The sequence below is a fragment of the Armigeres subalbatus genome, chromosome 2, assembly GCF_024139115.2.
Source record: "Armigeres subalbatus isolate Guangzhou_Male chromosome 2, GZ_Asu_2, whole genome shotgun sequence".
Lineage (NCBI taxonomy): Eukaryota > Metazoa > Arthropoda > Insecta > Diptera > Culicidae > Armigeres > Armigeres subalbatus.
The window spans coordinates 79,173,463-79,192,770 of NC_085140.1; the positions used below are offsets into that span (position 1 = coordinate 79,173,463).

Consider the following 19,308-nt stretch of genomic DNA (forward strand, 5'->3'; position numbering starts at 1 on the left):
TCAAATCTTCAAATCTTCAAATCTTCAAATCTTCAAATCTTCAAATCTTCAAATCTTCAAATCTTCAAATCTTCAAATCTTCAAATCTTCAAATCTTCAAATCTTCAAATTTTCAAATTTTCAAATCTTCAAATCTTCAAATATTCAAATCTTCAAATCTTCAAATATTCAAATCTTCAAATCTTCAAATCTTCAAAACTTCAGATTTTCAAATCTTGAAATCTTCAAATCTTGAGATTGATAAAACAACCGTGAAAGAATTATGAGAATTGTTTAAAAGACACATAAGAACCAGTTGTTTGATCTTTGTAGTTCGCAAGACATCCTGATCACGGTATTCGTCTTGTCAAACGAAAATTCATGCTTCCAAACATTTAATTAGGTAGATAATTTGCTATATGAAAAAATTCACGAAAAATCAAAGAAATTTCAGGTGGTATTCAAAAAGCTGTGAAAGTTCGGGTTAACCGAGCAATTAATAAATTCCAACCGCGCTTAAAAAAAACCTGGGTGTACAAAGTAGAGGTGTCTAATTGGTTCAGTATTAAGCACTAGTTTATTTGTGGACGCAGTAGCGCCCATGGCAAGTGTTTTTTTTTTTCAATATAAATGGTTCATTATTTCATGCATTTATCTCGCTAATAAAGACAAAAAAAATCGTGCATTCAAAAAAATCATAATTTTCAACGTCTGTTGTCTGTGATTTCTTTCATCAAATGATGTGTCTGGTTGTCCAAGGTGTCACTGATTTGGTTTCTGCATCTGATTGAATTGAAGTGTCAAATATTCTATTTTTTGTGAGAAATTCCCCGCGTGCTGCGTCTGGTTGGCTAGTCACCGGACAGACAAACAGGGCTATTATATGTATGATAAAATATAATATTGCTTCAACCAACATATGAGAGCTGTCAGGAAAACATCATTGACAGGAAGCATCTGCTTCCTTTCAATATAAACGTAAGGGCAGAGTTTAAAATAATGGAAATTTTTCTTCACTCACTTCCAGTGAATAAGGGTCATTGAACATTTACGCACATTCTACAAATTAATAAATTATTTCAAATCTCAGCACATTTCGAATAAAGTAATGCACCATATAGAACTGAGTTCGATTTTCAACGAGGAGACACTTCCAGCGGTAAACGTCAATTCAATTATTTTAAACTCTACCTAAGGGGTCGTACACATATTACGTAAGCAAATTTTCTAGATTTTTCGACCCCCCCTCCCCCCATGTAAGATTTTTTTCATACAAATGATTTTTTATTTATATGGAGCGTAAGATATTGACCGACCCCCCCTCCCCCAAAAGTGCTAGCGTAATATGTGTACGGCCCCTAAGGTTGCCCATAACCGAACGTTGCTTAAAACCGAGCCACTTCGCCTAATGATCAAAATAAATAGTCGACTTCATAAATAACACCAATATCAAACGTATATGCTTTATTCAGGACTTTCTTCACAAAGAGTAACTTCAAACTCAATCGGAAACTGTGCTCTCGGTATTAAAATAATCTTCAGCATCCCAGATATCACGTAACGATGTGGATATTACGCGAGATGTAGTGAGCTGAACAAAAGGTTTACTTGTTACAATAGGTTCTAAAGGTTTGCTAGTTACACTAGTAGAAGGTAACGATGCTACATTCAAGCTGTTTCCTCTTGGACACGTATAGACGCAGGTGTTCACCACCGGACTCCAATACATGAGGTCGGGACATTGACGTTCTTTTGCCATACCCCACTCGCACACGTAATACTTCCTGCAATCACTCTCGTGGGGGATGAAATGAGTTCCAGGTGTGTTGTGCTGTGATGGACAACCATGCAGTACACAGCAGGCAACTTTGAGAAACAGCGCGAAGATACACGTCTTGACTGGAAAGTAAAGATGACTGAGAATTGTATGATCGATTGAAATTACGCCCATACTAACCGAACATCGCGTATGAAGTATCACTGAATCAACTGTCTTTGAGAATATGTTCTGCTATGGAGCTAAGCCGTTCGCACTTTATTCGATTGACGCTTCACATATGCAGTGCAAAGCGATTTTTCTAATTCTATTTATGTGGAACTTATTGCTTGAGAGATGATAGTCTGTTGCCGACTCTCAGCTTGATGATACTCGGGGAATCGAACCCCAGGTGTCTAAACTGTATGGGTTTTTATTACTTATAACATTTATGATCCATTACGGAGACAGTTATTTCCCTACAGCAGTGATTATCATGGTGGAGCACGAGTTTTTGTTTTATATAGACATGGTTGTTATTATTTGAAATTCCTGTTTCGTCTAAAAATTGATAAAGTAATATGTATAAGCATGTATACCCAGGGAAGCAATTTTTCTTGGATGCGCATGCGAAACAAGCTACAAAAAAGAAACAACGACAAAGCTTTGTTTTTGTCGGAGATAATAATGACAAAGATCCGGAAATTTTTGTCAGCAACAAAAAAGAAGATAATTTTGTTGCTAACTTTTCATCCCGTTATTTTGCACTATCTCGACAGCAAATTTCGGTTTCATGCTATCATAGTTTCTGATTTTATGGAAACATTCGAGAATCTAACTATGATTACAAAATTAGCATCGTATTCTCGGAAATATCAGAGCATGCAAGGCAAGTGATTCTTGTCATATTGTGTTTGGGTTCTGTTAAAGGCTTGTTGCGAGGTGCGTTTGTTACTACAAACCCTGTTGGCGACAAAGGGTATATTGTTAGGCGTTGCTCGTCTTCTGAGAAGTTGAAGTTGGATTTTTTTTTACATTTTAATGAATAAATGACGAACCAATAACATGACATTATGCAAATTCAGAATCAGTGTTATCAGCTTCATATTTGGTTTCTATCTCCAAAGGATGAGTAGTCGCAGATTACATGATTCAGTCGATCCTACTCTAATCAAACACATAATCTATGGGTGAACCCTTCATTAGAAAAATTGCATTAGTTTGCTTCACTCTATAATCAGAGCAAACGTGCTCGAACAAATTTTAGTTCGAATTATCACTTATCAGGAAGAATTGTAAACAGCTAGTGAAGTCGGTGATTTCCTCCGTCATCGGTTTTTTTTTCTTCCATGAAGGGTATTTCTTAATCTATATACTTATTCGCATAGATTATGCTATTTACTTTTATATTTTCAGCACTGCTGATTCTGCTCCTTGCGTTAATCGAAGACAGTTGGTCAGTTCATCCGATTTGCCAAAATGCGGGTGCATCTACACACATCGCTCATCCAACCGATTGCGCCAAATTTATCATCTGCAATTGGGGTCATCCAATGACAAAAGACTGTCCGGTTGGCACTTTGTGGAACGATTTCGTGAAAACTTGCGATTTTCCTCGGAATGTACGGTGCAATGTGGGATTGCAGAAAACTACGACGGTTGCGCCCAGGACCTCGCGAGTCGAAAACTGTCCGCAGGTAACTAACCAACTCGAGCCATTTAATGTGCCTCATCATGATTGCAGCAAGTACTGTACGATAAACGGGTCACAGAAAATGACTTGCAATCCGGGATCTACATGGAACGCCAGTACTCATCGTTGCGAGGTATCTGACCGGATGAATAATGCGCCTAGTAGTCCCACTCGCACTCCATCACCACCACTTCCTACAACAGTGAAACCATCCACAACCACGTCACTTAGTGCTGAACCAAGCCGCTGCCCGAAATTGATTGATCCCGCCAACCCAGTTTTTATACCGCACCTAAACGATTGCGGCAAGTTTTACGTTTGCACACTCAAGGGTCCGATAGAGTTTTCTTGCAAAAATGGCAACCACTGGAGTGCTAGTGAAAATCGTTGCGTTGTACCCTGGGATGCTGGATGTGATGTCATCAGCTCGGATACTTCTTCGACAACGGAACCGGAATCAACTTCAACAAGCGAGACTACAACGGAACTTTCGAATGACACCTGTCCAGATTTGGTTGATCCAAGCAAACCGGTTTATTTACCGCATCCTGATAGCACTAAGACGTACGTCTGCATAACTGGAATTGGTCGCCTGGAGCTAAGATGTCCCTCCGGTTTACGCTGGGATCAAAAGGTTGGCTGTGTTCCAGAGGAGATCACCAGTTTATCAGCGGCAAAATCGACGACTACCGTTGCCAATGGTGCCAATAATGCTACAGATTCCCTCGCGGAACCAGATCTTGCATTCAGCACAGATGTGCCAATATTTGGATGATGATTAACGACTCAATTTTCTCTAACATATCTTCATTATTTCATCTACAGTCTATTATAAGTTATACTATTAAAAACTTTAATTGTGCCATTAAATATTACACACAGCACATTTATCACTTTCGTAGTTTGTTTCTCTTTAATCCTTATTTCTCACTTTTCACTTTTATTAATTTGTTTATATTTAGAGATGAGCCAGCCTAGGGCTGAAAATCTCTTTAATAAAGATATAAAAAAAATTGTTTATATCTTTTATCTCTTTGTTAGAATTTCGTCCCCCATTTGGACATTGCCATGTCGTACCTCAGTGGTCAATATGGTTTAGGCGAATAGTTTTTCATTAAATTTTATTAATAATTCAGTGATTTTTGGGGGCAGCAGGGACTATGTCCAAGGACTTGAGGATCTCTCCACCGGACATATGCGTTGTAGTCAGTTGTAGTCCCTGCCTAGGATGTGGTGGGGTTTGACAGTGGGCTCTGTTGAACTTCTATAAAAAGCTGCAAGTATTTGCAAGAAAGCTCCGCCAAAGCGACCGTGTGCCGCTCAAAGCGCACTAGCCCAAGTCCTGGTGTTAGGCGGGACGCTAAACAGACCTGACACGACGGCCCTCCGACGAGACAGGAGGTTTGCGCAGGCCCAATAAGCCGCATTTGGAAACAACCATTACGAACGACATAGAAGATATTACGACTCGATACAATCGGTAACGACTTCGGCGACGATTAAAGGATCACGATTGGAAGTTTGGAACATGGAACTGCAAGTCGCTAGGCTTCGCAGGTTGCGACAGAATAATCTACGATGAATAACATCTCCGCAACTTCGACAGAAATTGTGGAAAAGCGGGCATCGAGCGGCTACCTTCTACCAAAGCTGTGGCACTAAAAAACGAGCTGGGAATCAGCTCCATAGTGCTGGGTAAGATGCGCCAACGTGTGTGATTGGGTGGCAGCCAATCCACGCAAGGATGTGCAAGTTGAGGATAGAAGGCCGATTCTTCAACTATAGCATCATCAACCTGCACTGCCCACACGAAGGGAGACCCGATGACGAGAAACAAGCATTCTATGCAGAGTTGGAGCAGACGTACGTCAAAATCGTCATCGGCGACATGTCGGCTCAGGTAGGCGGGGAGGAAATGTTACCACATCGGAGTAGTCTGCACACCGTACCGAATGACAACGGCTAACAATGCATCAACTTTGCAGCCTCTCGTGGAATGGTAGTCCGAAGCACTTTCTCCCCCGCAAGAATATCCACAAGGCCACATGGAAATCACCCAATCAAGAAACGGAAAACCAAATCGACCCCGTTCTAATCGACGGCAAATTTTTCTCCGACATCATGAACGCTTGCACTTACCGCAATGCGAATATTGAATCTAACCACTACCTCGTTGCAGTATGCCGTCGCTCAAAACTCTCGACGGTTTACAACACGCGTCATAGTCGTCCGCCGCGGCTAAACATTGGGCGGCTACAAGACGGTAGACTGGAAGTGGCACTCCTTACGGAAGAGCAGCTTCTCTTGAAGATGGCTGGAGAGATATTCGATCCGCCATTGGGTGCAATAAGCACGGCGCCATGGATCGGAGAAACGGCTGGTATGAAGGCGAATGTATGACGGAAAAAGCTGTACCACAATAATAACGCATGAAAGTACTATGAGAAGTTAAACCGCCCAAGTAACATTTTTGGTTTTATAAGGGTCTTGAAAGCCATTTTCTGCTCTACATGACTTCTATAAAACAGGCATAAAACCAAAATGTTACTGGGGCGTTCACGTAAAAGCCACAGCCCGATATGTGTAAGAACATAAGCGGGAACTTTCTTATGAACGAGCGTGAGGTGATGCAAAGGTGGCAGAAGCACTACGAAGAGCACTTGAATGGCGATGTGGCAGACAACGGTGGTGGTATGGTAATGAACCTGGGAGCACACGCGCAGGGCATACGACCTCTGGCTCCGAATCTCCAGAAAATCCAGGAGGAGATCGGCCCACTGAAAACAACAAAGCCCCTGGAGTTGACACTGGCTAGAGCACTGCACTTGGTAATTTCCATAGTTTCGGAGGATGGAAAGTATCGTTTAGACAAATTTTAAACGTCATGCCACACATTCAATTATCCAGAGCCACCGTGAGTAGTTCGTGAGCTCCCTCTTCCTAACTAACATGATCCAGTCATCATCCCGGCAGGTTTTATCAAATGTGTTTGCTGAGGAATCGGTTTCATATGCGAACATTTGACACTATCGAATATGAAAATGCCCGTAATAATGGCCCAGTGCACCCAATAAACTCAATAACGTTTGAGCGGTGCCGTAGTTACTAAAAATGAAAACTTTTTCATACATCGAGTTGATTTCAAATGAATTTCGGCACCGCCGAAACGTCAAATCTTCTTCTTCTTCTTCTTATTGGCATTACATCCCCACACTGGGACAGAGCCGCCTCGCAGCTTAGTATTCATTAAGCACTTCCACAGTTATTAACTGCGAGGTTCCTAGCCAGGTTACCATTTTTGCATTCGTAATATCATGAGGCTAACACGATGATACTTTTATGCCCAGGGAAGTCGAGACAATTTCCAATCCGAAAATTGCCTAGACCGGCACCGGGAATCGAACCCAGCCACCCTCAGCATGGTCTTGCTTTGTAGCCGCGCGTCTTACCGCACGGCTAAGGAGGACCTCCGATAACGATACCAGCAGAGAAATTCGGGGACGCATCATGGCAGGAAATCGTATGTACTTTGGACTCCGCAAAAACTACGAATGAAATATGAGTTAGATCAGCTGTTGGGAGAACCATCCATCGTTCACACCGTGAACATCGGAAGACTGGGGTGGGCAGTGTAGGTAGCCAGAATGTTGGATAGTAATCCGGTGAATATAGTTCTCGACAACGATCCGACGGGAACAAGGTGTGCGAGGTGCACATCGATCAAGTGGAGCACGATTTGCGGGACCCTTCGCCGACTGTGTGGTTGGCGACGTGCAGCCATGGACCGAGCTAAATGGAGAAGACTTTTATGTGCTTTTATGCACTGCAAATAAATAAATAAAAAATTATTTAGTGAGGCTTGTATGCCCGGGAAAATTGAAACATTTTGTAACACGGAAATTTCTTTGACCGGTAATTGATCTTAGCTACTTTTTGTCGTATAGTCTTGCTTTGTGGCTTAGGAAGATTAATTTCTTTATTTCTCACACTTTAATTCGGACTTCTTATTTCTCACTTCTCAAATATCACTCTCATAGTTTACTTCTCACTTTGCATTACGTACTTCTGGCTTTTAATTTTGTTTTTACAACTTCTTATTTATCATCTTCTACTTTCAGTTTTTTTACTTCTCATTTATCATTGTTTATTTTTGATATATAATTTTCACTTCTCATCCTCCTCCTCCTAACAACTGATATCACTTTTCATTCCTCACTTCTTACTGTTCACAGCTCATTGTACTCTTCGCACTGCATATCGTTCTTCTTTTTCTTTTGTTATGGATCTACATTTTGTATTTCCAGTTTTTACTTTTTAATTCTAAATAACTGATTAGCTTACTTATTGCTATATAACTTATTAAGCTTACTTATTATAAGGTATAATTTTATCGTCTTGAGTTTTCGCTTGATTTTCATCGATTTTGTTTCTTTTTCTTTGTCTCGTTCATCATTGTGGTATGTCCTAAAGATGCGGTAGTGTTTAAAACAATTGTGGATCCGCTAAAACTCTTCAAATCAATCACAAGAATACCTTTTGATTGACAAACTTCTGTTGAAAATAATGTAAAATCAACATTTTTCATTAATAAATTGCATCCTTTGAGCCTATTATTGCGGTAGTGCTAAGGTCCTATTGTTGTTTGTGTAATTTCTCAGAAGATGTTTTCGGGAAAATGTCATTTGCGGGGAAATTATATTTTTGGGAGAAATTTTCTATTCGAGCAGTTGTACATTATAGACTGGTTCAAGAAACAAGCACCCTCGAAGGATTGTGGCTTCAGATGGGGAAATCATTCTCTGGAACATAAATCACTTGTTGCGGGATCTTAAATTCGTAGGAAATACACCTCCGTAACTCTTTAATTTTAGTAGATAGGTTCGATACGCCCGATGGAGCTCAGTACAGATTTTTATTTACTAATTAATGATTTTGAGTGTATTATTTCTACGTGAAGTTAAACGATTTACAATGATATGGAAATGCTAAAATCATCTTAGAAACTTAGACGTACATATTCATGATAGAATTAGAGGCGAAAGTATGACCTCACTGGATCTCTCAAAAGCGTACAATCGTACATGGACACCGGGTGTACTAAAAAAACTGAAGTCGTGGGGAATCACCGGCAATATGTTGCAATTCCTCAAGAACTTCCTATCGGACCGAACCTCTAGGGTCCTGGTAGAAAACCAAACATCAAGAGCAACGAAGGAAGAAACCGAGGTCCCCCAGGGCTCAGTCATTGCCCTCACCGTTTTCCTCATCGCGATGGAAGGCGTCTTCGACCGACTATCAAAAGGGATTTACATCCTAGTGTACGTCAACGACGTCCTGCTGTTGGCAACGGGGAAGCGCCCCAAGGCTACTCGGCGAAAACTACAAGCGGCCGTCAACGACGTGGCCAAATGGGCCAAATCAGCCGGCTACATCATGTCAGCGGGTAAGTGTTCCAAAACCCATATCTGTAACCTCAGCCATAGACCTCCAACCCAACCCATCGCCATCGATAAAGTCCATACCAAAAAAACTGCAAGATTCTCGGTGTCACAGTGGACAGAAACCTCAATTTCCGTGACCACTGCAACCGAGTACGGGGTGAATGTGCATCCAGAATTAACATCGTCAAGAGCATTTCGAAAAGAAGATCCAGAAGCGCGGAGACGAGCCAGCCTCGGGCTGAAAGTCTCCTTAATAAAGACAAAAAAAAAAGATTCAGAAGCGACCGCCCAACGCGGCTTAGAGTTGCAAACGCAATCATCAGCAGCCGACTCGTTTACGGCATCGAATTGTGCAGCCTCAATCTCGATAACCTCATCGCCCTGATAGGGCCAACCTATAACAGAGCTATCCGGATAGTCTCTGCGCTACTCCCGTCGACACCGGCGGACATAGCCTGCGCCGAGGCCGATGTGCTACCCTTCCGTTTCCAAGCCACCGCCGCCCTCTGCAGCAGAGCAAAAACCACATCCGGGAAAAGTACCAGAAATACGACATCCGAGTCATGGACGCTTCCTAGTGTGCACACTGTGCTCGCTGTGCACTTCGTCTTCCTGTTTCCGTCGGATCGTTGTCGGGAACCATTTTTATCGGATTACTGTCCGACATTCTGGCTGCGTGCCCGGTCCACCGCAGTCTTCTGATTTTTGCGGTGTGGACGATGGATGGTTCTCCCAACAGCTTAAGCTACACGAGCATCGTCCAGGTCTTGTGCCCGTAGAGAACTACTGGTTTAATGAACGTTTTGTATCAGTTTGGTACGGCTGCGAACTATATTCGATCGGACGGTTTCCAGCCACGATGCGTCCCCAAATTTCTCTGCTGGTATCGTTATCGTAGGTCACTAGTTAGCCCATGCTCACGAATTCTTCAACCGCCTCGATTTCGTCACCGATACAAATTCGTGGTGGGTGGAATTGAAATTAGAATGATAACTGGACCTTTCTCAAAATTTCGAATTGGTCGGTACAAAGCGAACACAGTTATGATTTTTTTTTTCAATTGCAAAATTTTTCATTCTGAAGATTTTTGGGTGTTAGAAAACCATTTCGGGTTATTTAATGCATATTCAGGTATTGTATAACATTTCACCGAAAACTATTTCGCGGAATTCATTTTCGCGGTTGAACATTTCGCGGAATAACATTTAGCGGTTTGTAACTTTTCCCCGAATGACTTTTGGCGGAATGTACCATTTCGCGGAATATTAATAATAATAGCTCAGTGTTCATTCAGCAATTCCACCAGCAATCACCTGCCAAGTTTCTAAGCCAAGCTACCATTTTTTTTGCATTCGTATAACACGTAAAATCTTTTATACCTAAAAAAGTCGAAAAAAAATTTCTTTCAATTTCCTAGACCGGGCCAGAAGTTGAACCCAGATTGCTTCAGCATAGCCTTGCTTGGCAGCCACGCATCTTCCCGCACGGCTATGGGAGCTTTTCAATTGTCCCTTACAAATCCTTTATAATATCTGGCAGATGGGCCAGATGTAATGAAGGGATTATCTCCTCTCTTTACTTTGTTACGTTTTTATGAATAATCCTTTATTTCTTCCTTTCGCCTTATACCGAAAAAACGTATTCATTTAAATATGGCATTACATCCTCTCTTCGCTTTGTACCGGGCAGACGCTACCATTTAAAGAAGGCATTACCCCTTCCTTCGCCTTATACCGGGCAGATTCGTTCTTTTAAAGAAGGTTTTATTAACTACTTTCGCCTTATACCGGGCATCCACATCCATACAAAGAAGGCATTACCAACTCCTTTCACCTTATACCGGGCAGATGCATCCATTTAAAGAATGCGTTACTCCTCGCTTCGCCTTACACCGGGCAGACATGTTCTTTTAAAGAAGGTATTATCAATTCCATTCGCCTTTTACCGGGCAGATGCATTCATTCAAAGAAGACGTTACCCCTCCCTTCGCCTTATACCGGACAGATGCGTTCTTTTAAAGAAGCCATTATCCACTCCTTTCGTCTTTTACTGGGCAGATGCATTCATTTAAAGAAGGCGTTACCGTCGCTTTCGCCTTATACCGGGCTGACGCGTTCTTTTGAAGAAGGTATTACCAACTCCTTTCGCCTTATACCGGGCAGATGCATTCATTCAAAGGAGGTATTACCCCGCCTTTCGCCTTATACCAAGAAGACGCGTTTTTTTTAAAGAAGGTATTATTAACTCCATTCGACTTATACAGGGCAGATGCATCCATTCAAAGAAGACGTTATTCCTCCCTCCGCCTTATACCGGGCAGATGCGTTCTTTTTAAAAAGACATTATCAACCCCTGTTGCCTTATACCGGGCAGACCAGGGTTCGGGTTTGAGAAATTAGTACAAAATCGGGTTCGGATCGGGTTTGTGAGATAAAAAAAATCGGGTCCGGGTTTAAGAAATAAAACACTGAATATTATTTTATTCAGTTTTATTAATTGTGAGGCTAGTTCGTTGTTTAGGATTAATTTTTTTTCGATTTAAAAAAAAAACAGAAAATATCTAGTTTGAATTTTTGGGAAAATCTTTAGTGCGGGCTTAAATAATTAAATTATGTCGGGTTTGAGTCGAGTGCGGGTTTACAAATGTAAAAATTCTTGGGTACGGCTTCGAGTACGATAAAAAAAATATTCCGGGTTCGGGTCGGGTCCGCGTTTGAAGGAAATTTACAAATCGGATTCGAGTCGGGTTTGGGTTTGCAAAACGTGTTTTCCCTTTACCGGGCAGATGCGTTATTTCATAGAAGGGACTAGGGTAACCAACTTGATTTGGACCCCTACACATTTTGGACCCTCCTGGCGACATTTTTCTGATTTCTGAGCTAAAAACAATGCCGCTGCAATTTCTCCCATTGGCTTCAGGAAATTAACATTGCACAGCATCTATTTCACTGGTTTCCCGTGCGAAAAAGCGATATTTAGATGAAATTTTGAGGAAATTAGTTTGTTCAAGAAGGCGAGCGTTACAATGCGTTACGCTTAAAAGTATACATCACTGAAAATCTCAGAACGTACACAATAAGTTTTTGTCGAAATTGTGAATTTAAAACGCAGGAATCTTCTCATGGATGCATGCCAATCGAAAGATAAGACTTGGCTTCGACTCAATTGACCAAGGTAAATTAAAAATTCGACTTTGGAGAGACTAAATTGGGGGTGTCCAAAATGTGTACATTTGGGGGTCCAAAATATGTTGCACTGTCCAAAACGAAGAATATTTTCATTTCAGAAAATGGCAAATTTCACTGATTTATCAATAACTAAAGCTCATTTCGAATTTCTATTTCATAAATAAGACTTTCATCTTTGAAATGGTGTCATTTCCGCCCATATCGAACCTGTGTTTCAATAGATATAAGCATACATTGGGATGCACTTCCTCTAGGGGTCCAAAATAGGACAGTTACCCTATCTCCTTTCTTTCCTTTATACCGAGCAAACGTATGCATTTCAAGAAGGCATTGTTTACACACTTTGCGTTATAGGGGAAGAGGCCCCAAAACGCCCCCCAAGGCAAAACGCCTTTTGTGGTTTCCCTCATATTTACCGTCATTAAGATGTCCGTAACAAAACTAGATCTAATTTTTTTTTTCCAGGTTCGTTTATTTGGTAGGCTCAGGCGTGTATAACACTTTACGGAGCCATGGTTCTTTGCGATATATACAATCAATATCATTTATTTTTTCAGTTAGTAAGAGAGGGGTAGAAGCCAGCGTACTCGTGGTGACTCGAGGTTAGTTTACAATGTTTAAGGATGGACGGGGCTAAGGATTTTGGATCAGGGAATTTCAGCTTCTCATCCGGGTATTTGGCGTCAGGGACGATGTGGCGTGTCGTCGTGCTCGAGGAATGGTTCGACTGGGAGCATCTTCCGGATGGCAAGAGCTATGGTGCTCTATGGAACAGAAAGCAGAGACTAAGCACAAAAAAAACTTTGAAGAAAGAAAAAAAATAGTGTACGAGAAAGGCAAAAACAAACTATTAGATGTTGATATCAGAAGCACAAAGAAAACTATAAATGGCCTGCATATAGACCACATCACGATCTCCCAAAACACCTTGAACTTCCCTGAAGGGTTGTTTACCTCGGGCCACTAGGGTATCCAATAATTGCTCTCTGGAGGCGTCATTTTCCGAGCAGGACCAAACTACGTGATCGATGTCATCATAACCGGCTCCGCACCTACAGATCTAAAATTATGTAGGATAGGAGAAAAAAGTTTCAAAATAGTGTATGGGTCATGGGAAGGTCGGAAAACCGAAAATTTCCACATTTTGAAGAAACATCTAACATTTTGGCGAGGCAAAATACCCTAGTGGCACTAACCTACAATGTACTTGCGTCTCCACGCACTATCCATACCAGAATGCTGATTTGCCGACGCATGGTACTTTGTTCCCTAGGAGCTGCCAGCTAAAAGGCGTTTTGCCTCATGAGTTTTCCGGCAACAGAATATCACCACTTTTTTGAAATGTGAATATTATCAATATGATTAAGATTTTTGACAATTTTTGAACGGCATCGATTAGCTATCTGGTTTAACTGATGCATAATGTTAAAATACCCATAAATAGCGTTACAAATAACACAATAAAGCAGTGTTTGCTTAGCTAGGGCATATTGCCCCCCCTTCCCCTACCGGCTGGACGCGGCCATTAAAAAAAAGCATTACCATCATTTATTATTTAAAGCGCAATCCAAAAGAATTTAGCCTCGATTGTATGTAATTAAGCAGAAATTGGTAAATATTTCAATGATAATTATTCTAACTGGATTCCGCCAAATGGCATTCCGCGGAATGATTTTCGGTAAAAAGGTACATTCCGCGAAATGTCTTTTGGAAATCCGGCGAAATAGTAGGGGGAGATCCCCCAGTGCCGGATACGTAAGCCATATAACGAAAAACTCTCTATTTATCCGGTTTATGTTTGCGTGTATACCATGTACACAAAACATGATCATTAATTATTCATACAAACGATGTTTGATCCTTTGAACTCGTTTTTCGACGATGTATTTTGATAATGCTTTTTTTTTTTTTAATTTCTTTATTATAGTGATTTTTTCGATGGAAAAAGAAGTTCATCACTTATATTTTGATGATGAATTTTGGTGAAAATTTTCACGGTTCAAAAAAGTGACCCCGAGTACCGGACACTATTGCATCATGTTCAAATATGAACAAGTTCCAATGACATGAGTAAAGACATCATTTAGAATAGTCATATTTGTCACTTGCGTCAAGTTGTAGATATTAAAACGTGTTAGTAGAGCTTATTTGATTCTCCAGCTCAATTTCTTACATCCTACTCAAAATTCCCTCCATTTTCAATGACATCTTCAATTTTTGTTTCTACTTATTTCTGTGGCTTCCTGATATCTCAGCATGGAAAAACAATTGAATTGAAGTAAGTTTAACAAAACAGGTGCAAACAATGGCTATTAGATCACATGAAACTACTAACTGTCCGGACCCGGGGGACAGCTACCGGATACAGAAATTGATTTTGCAGCATACATACATTATATATCTAACAAATCGTGATCGCTATTTGATATATGTCTAATATTGACCATCTCGACATCATCAGAATGCATTCGATTGATTTTAATATTGTTGATTCAAACCTCCTAAAATTAGGCGAAATATGAAATTTTTGAACATTTTTGTTCAATTTCAAATTGTGTACCAAGTTTAGAACATGAGGATCTGATATTCCATGCAGGTAAAAGACTTTGCAATAGCTTTCTTTTGTACTACATGAAATGATGGAGGGGTCTCTGCAAGTGTTGTTTTTAGAAGTGTCCGGTATTGGGAGGTGTCCGGCGCTGGGGGATCTCCCCCTATACAACCATATTTATGATCTTGAAATCCTTTTGCATATCCAGTGGGGACTAAAATTAGTTTACATCATATCTGTTAATTTAAAGTGTTTTTTAACTTTTCATTAATTTATAATTAATTTATGTCATCTTGTTTATGTACTGGTTTATTACTATGTTCATTGCAAAATTTCGCAAAACAATAAAATTGACACGATTCTGTTCTAGTGCTTTATATTATCGGAGTACAAACATCAATGCGGGCCATGACTAAAAATCTTTTCTCTTTCGACATTGAAAACAGAATTTCCAAGCCCAGGTTCTGCATAGATCACCGTCATAATTACATTGAACAATATTAGGAGCTTTCCTCTTTTTGATTAGTTTTATGTGGAATTCTCAAGTAACATTGGATCCGTGCTGCCGTCCCCATTATCCCAGTCCGGTAACACAGTTGGTTTGTTCGATCTCGCTGTAGTAGTAATGGGAAGCGACTCTACATGGTTCGAAGATGTGTCCCCTCGTGGATCGATAATATTTGATCCAGAATTATCCTCTATAGCGTCTGGCCACACAACGGTACACTTGTTTGTCATTTTGCTGAATATCATGTTGTCTCCGCAGGTATCTTCCGTTGCAATACCTCTTGTACAGTTGTAATATTTGGTGATATCTGTGGCATGTGGATGGAACTGGTTCGCAACATTGGATGAGGGGCAAAAGAAAACGGACGCCGATTGACTGTAGGTAATTAATAGTAGGACGAAAATGATGCTGAATTTGCCTAAAAAAGAACACAAAATGCTCAGAAATTTCGTTTTATATACATTATAGTATTATTTATACCAATCATGGTTATTTTAAAGATCATTACTCGTTGCAATTGATACACGCACGGTTCGAACTGTATGATGCAGACTTGAAAGTAAACTGACTCAAGTTTCAGCCTGTTTTGTTGCGATAAGAGATGAAATTGCGTGCATAGGGGATTCTCTCATATATGTATAATCAATGGGGAATACCAAAAAGCATCGAGCTGTAAACTGACTTATGAATTGACTTTTCACGAATGTATTGCCCTTTTCATACCTAATGCTTTCTGCGTTTCGAAAGTACAGCGACTTCATTAATGCGAATGACTTGTCTTGGTGGTGTATTCAAAAAACGATGAAAAAGAACTATAAGCGCTAGCTTTTTGATAGATACAAGATTAAGAATGCCGTTTAAGCCAGACGGATAGTACGAACAGGACACGCTGTGTCACCCAATTTATTTCAACTTCATCAAATCAGTTCTAAAACTGCTTTCGATGTAGATGAAATGCGAAATTATTCTTCAATTTCTTCGCTACCACTGAAAAAAATAATAATAAATAAATGCACAAACATCGACAAGAACTCAATCATTTGACCATTGGACGATTTATTTCATACTATTTTTGTATTACGAAACACTTCATCTGAATTTATTGGAAGCCGTTGTGTTAATTTCCTCATTCTCCGTTGGGTTTTCCGAATTAACTTCACTGATATCTTCGTATTCTGATGAGTTCATTGAAGTAATTTCTTCCTCTTTTGTAGTTTTCATCGATGCCGTAGTAGGGCTTTGTGTTGTAACAGTGGTAGTAGAAATTGTATTAATTTCAATGCACCCGGCATCCCATGGTCGCTCGCAGCGATTCGTCACCACACTCCAGTGGAACCCATCGTTGCAGTTTGTTACCATCGGTCCTTTGGCAGTGCACACGATAAATTTGGTGCAATTTTCATGAGGCATAAATATTGGATTGTTCGGGTCGATGGTTGCTGGACATTCCTTAAAGATCGATGAGCCTTGAACTGGTCGATTTTGTATGATTGGATAGTTTTCCGCATTTTTCAAACATTCACATCTTTTCGTGCGAGTATTGAAGCTACATCTGGATTCGCAGCTGAACTCCAATAGTTCCGAAGGAGTACACATGTAATACTTGGATATATCTGCGTGCACCAAATAAACCGGGTACGCACTGTCTATCAGGATGGGGCATTTTATGAAATAGAGATTTGATGGAACAACCAGCGCTTCGGATTGAGTTGTGCAACCCGATCTCCAAGGGTAATCGCAGGTCTTCTTGGCATCATTCCAAAATAATCCTGTCTGGCAATCGAATATCACTTCTACCGACCAGTCTCGCAGCACATATTTGCTACAGTTGGTTGGATGGGGATGGTATGGTATAACTAAGTCATTGAATTTTGCCAAACTGATGGATGACAGTGCCAATAAAGGTAACAACCAAGCTGGAAATAATAATAAAAGATCAATTACATTCACTCATTCCGAAATATAAAATTACCAAACCTATCATTGAGAAATAATTTCAACGTCCTTAAGCCTGACATGAACTGAAAACTGATTATCGTCGCATTCGCATTTCCAATTAACGTCCCCGTGTGTCTTATCATGGCAATTATATGATTACTTGCATTGCGTTGTGAATCGTTGACTGTTATAATGAAGCTTATTTTGTTTACGTGCTCTTCCAACTTCAAAAATCAAATTACGCTCCGATTGTGTTTTGCTGACATAGAAGATAGCGATGATTTTTTTTTTCATGATGAAACGAACTCTTTTTATAATCTATCTATGTGGAACCCAAATGTAAGTAGACTGATCGATGCGCTGCTATAAAGCAGCTATTATACTTTGGCTGGACTGTGGCTAGGTTTGAATCTCGGATAGGTATTGACTTTGAGGTTCTTCGAAAACCAACTGGTGCAATGTGTCTTGAAACACTTTCATTCAGAGTGATTGCTGGCTATTGCCTAAACTTTTTTCCCGGTTAGATTATGTTCCACTCGTTTATTTCTTTATGGAGGCTACGCCACTATGAGCCTCTAAGGGGTCTAAAGAAGGAAAATCCCTATTCTCATTTCCATGCATCACAGTCAAAAATTAATAAACCTACAGTCACTCTCAAAATTGAGCGTACAGTAGGGATTAGTTGACTACATTCGAAAATTTCGAAGGAAATTAAATGGTTAGCTCGGTTATTTTTAATGCATTTCAATATTCATCCCTTCCTTCAATGTATGCGTACATAAAATTGTTGATTTTTTTTCTCTAAAGTTCATTTATTTGAAAATAATCTCAAAATACGCCTATTAGATGTGACAAAATTGAGCGTACAGCTAATGTTTTTCTATAAAATTTCTTATTATAAACACGATTAATGTATTTTAATATTGTTTTTTCATGATTATATTTATAATAATAAACATCCGCTACTTAAACATTCAATGTTTTGAAATTAAACCATGTTTTGGTCAAAATGGCGAACAAGTGAGAGGTAAGAACATTGCTATTTAACAATTCAATGCCTGTGGGCAAATTAAATGCTTTAATTTGTATGTTTCATCGGCATCGTATCTTATATATGATAGATAATCGAAATCGAGCGAGACATACGATTAATTTGTCAAAATTCAGTCGGTAAATGATGAAAACAGCTGTAAACATACAGAGAAAACGACAAAAACTTAAAATTGTTTTAAAGCTCGATTATTGTCTCAGGTCTATCATTAAGAGTAATATTATTGAATCCAATCATTCAAAGTTAAATTCTAAAAGTACAAGGTGCATGTTAAGGTACCGAACATAAAAACAGCTTTTCAATCCCGTAGAGCACTTCTGATTGAATATTGGAAAAAAAGCTTAAAATCGTAATTTCATAATTAAATTTGGATTGAACCCCACGGTCTGTTACCATAAGGGATACAATTGAATGATTTTCATGTGGCGAGTAAAAATAAACTTTTTTAAGAGCTCGGCAGCTTATTCAATGATATTTTGGTGAATTTAAATGATTCAACCAAATTTTGTTCCTACGGTGACTGAGTCTTCAAATATAAAATGACATCTTATAATGTATCCGTGTGCTGCTCTTTTATTAATATTATTATTAATGAGTGTCCTGAGCTTATAAGCTACCTATACATCGAGTTTTAAATAAAGTTATACTTAATTTGAAATATGCCGTTCCCAACATTTGTCGTTTTCTTTGTATGTTTACATCTGTTTTCATCATTTACCGAGTGAATTTTCCCAAATTTATCGTATGTCTCGCTCGATTTCGATTATCTATCATATATAAGACACGATGCCGGTGAAATCCATATCTTAAAGCATCTATTTTGCCCAACAGCATTGAATTGTTAAATAGCATTGTTTATACATCTTACTTGTTCGCCATTTTGATTAAAACATGGTTTAATTTCAAAACATTGAATGTTTAAGTAGCGGATGTTTATTATTATAAACTAGTTTATTTGTGGACGCAGTAGCGCCCGTGGCAAATGTTTTTTTTAATATAAACTGTTCATTAATTCTTGCATTTAAGAAAATCAAAATTTTTAACGTCTGTTGTCTGTGATTTTTTCATCAAATGCTGTATCTGGTTGTCACTGGTTTTGTTTTCTGCATCTGATAGTCAAAAAGAATTGAAGTGTCAAATATTTTATTTTTTGTGAGAGTTTCCCCGCGTGCTGCGTCTGGTTGGCTAGTCACCGGACAGACA

General features: G+C 39.6%; 5 protein-coding genes across 5 annotated transcripts in view; 2 read left to right on the forward strand and 3 right to left on the reverse strand.

Moving 5' to 3' along the window:
• The window catches only part of LOC134209062 (probable chitinase 10), a 92,990-nt gene extending 88,667 nt beyond the window's left edge, over positions 1-4,323 (forward strand). The window contains exon 2 of the mRNA XM_062685044.1: positions 3,152-4,323. Coding sequence (XP_062541028.1) covers positions 3,152-4,203 — 1,052 coding nt within the window. The 3' untranslated portion in view covers positions 4,204-4,323. The remainder of the gene's footprint in view (positions 1-3,151) is intronic.
• The window catches only part of LOC134214591 (uncharacterized), a 219,205-nt gene that overhangs the window by 181,239 nt on the left and 18,658 nt on the right, over positions 1-19,308 (forward strand). The window lies entirely within an intron of this gene.
• On the reverse strand, positions 1,427-2,131 carry LOC134209366 (uncharacterized). The gene is made up of 2 exons (XM_062685353.1): positions 1,937-2,131; positions 1,427-1,878 (listed from the first exon to the last, which is right to left on the reverse strand). The coding sequence occupies exons 1-2, from the start codon at positions 1,941-1,943 to the stop codon at positions 1,481-1,483; spliced, it is 405 nt and encodes a 134-aa protein (XP_062541337.1). The 5' UTR covers positions 1,944-2,131; the 3' UTR covers positions 1,427-1,480.
• On the reverse strand, positions 14,968-15,750 carry LOC134214589 (uncharacterized). Its single transcript, XM_062693927.1, has 2 exons — positions 15,597-15,750; positions 14,968-15,534 (listed from the first exon to the last, which is right to left on the reverse strand). The coding sequence occupies exons 1-2, from the start codon at positions 15,619-15,621 to the stop codon at positions 15,137-15,139; spliced, it is 423 nt and encodes a 140-aa protein (XP_062549911.1). The 5' UTR covers positions 15,622-15,750; the 3' UTR covers positions 14,968-15,136.
• Positions 16,148-17,449, reverse strand: LOC134214590 (uncharacterized). The gene is made up of 2 exons (XM_062693928.1): positions 17,094-17,449; positions 16,148-17,032 (listed from the first exon to the last, which is right to left on the reverse strand). The coding sequence occupies exons 1-2, from the start codon at positions 17,098-17,100 to the stop codon at positions 16,206-16,208; spliced, it is 834 nt and encodes a 277-aa protein (XP_062549912.1). The 5' UTR covers positions 17,101-17,449; the 3' UTR covers positions 16,148-16,205.

Excerpts from the sequence above, each read along its gene's own strand:
- LOC134214589 (XM_062693927.1), bottom strand. The coding sequence starts at position 15,621 with ATGATCTTTAAAATAACCATGATTG. Across the intron at positions 15,535-15,596 it reads CTTTAAAATAACCATGATTG|GCAAATTCAGCATCATTTTC; the intron begins GTATAAATAATA and ends GTTCTTTTTTAG.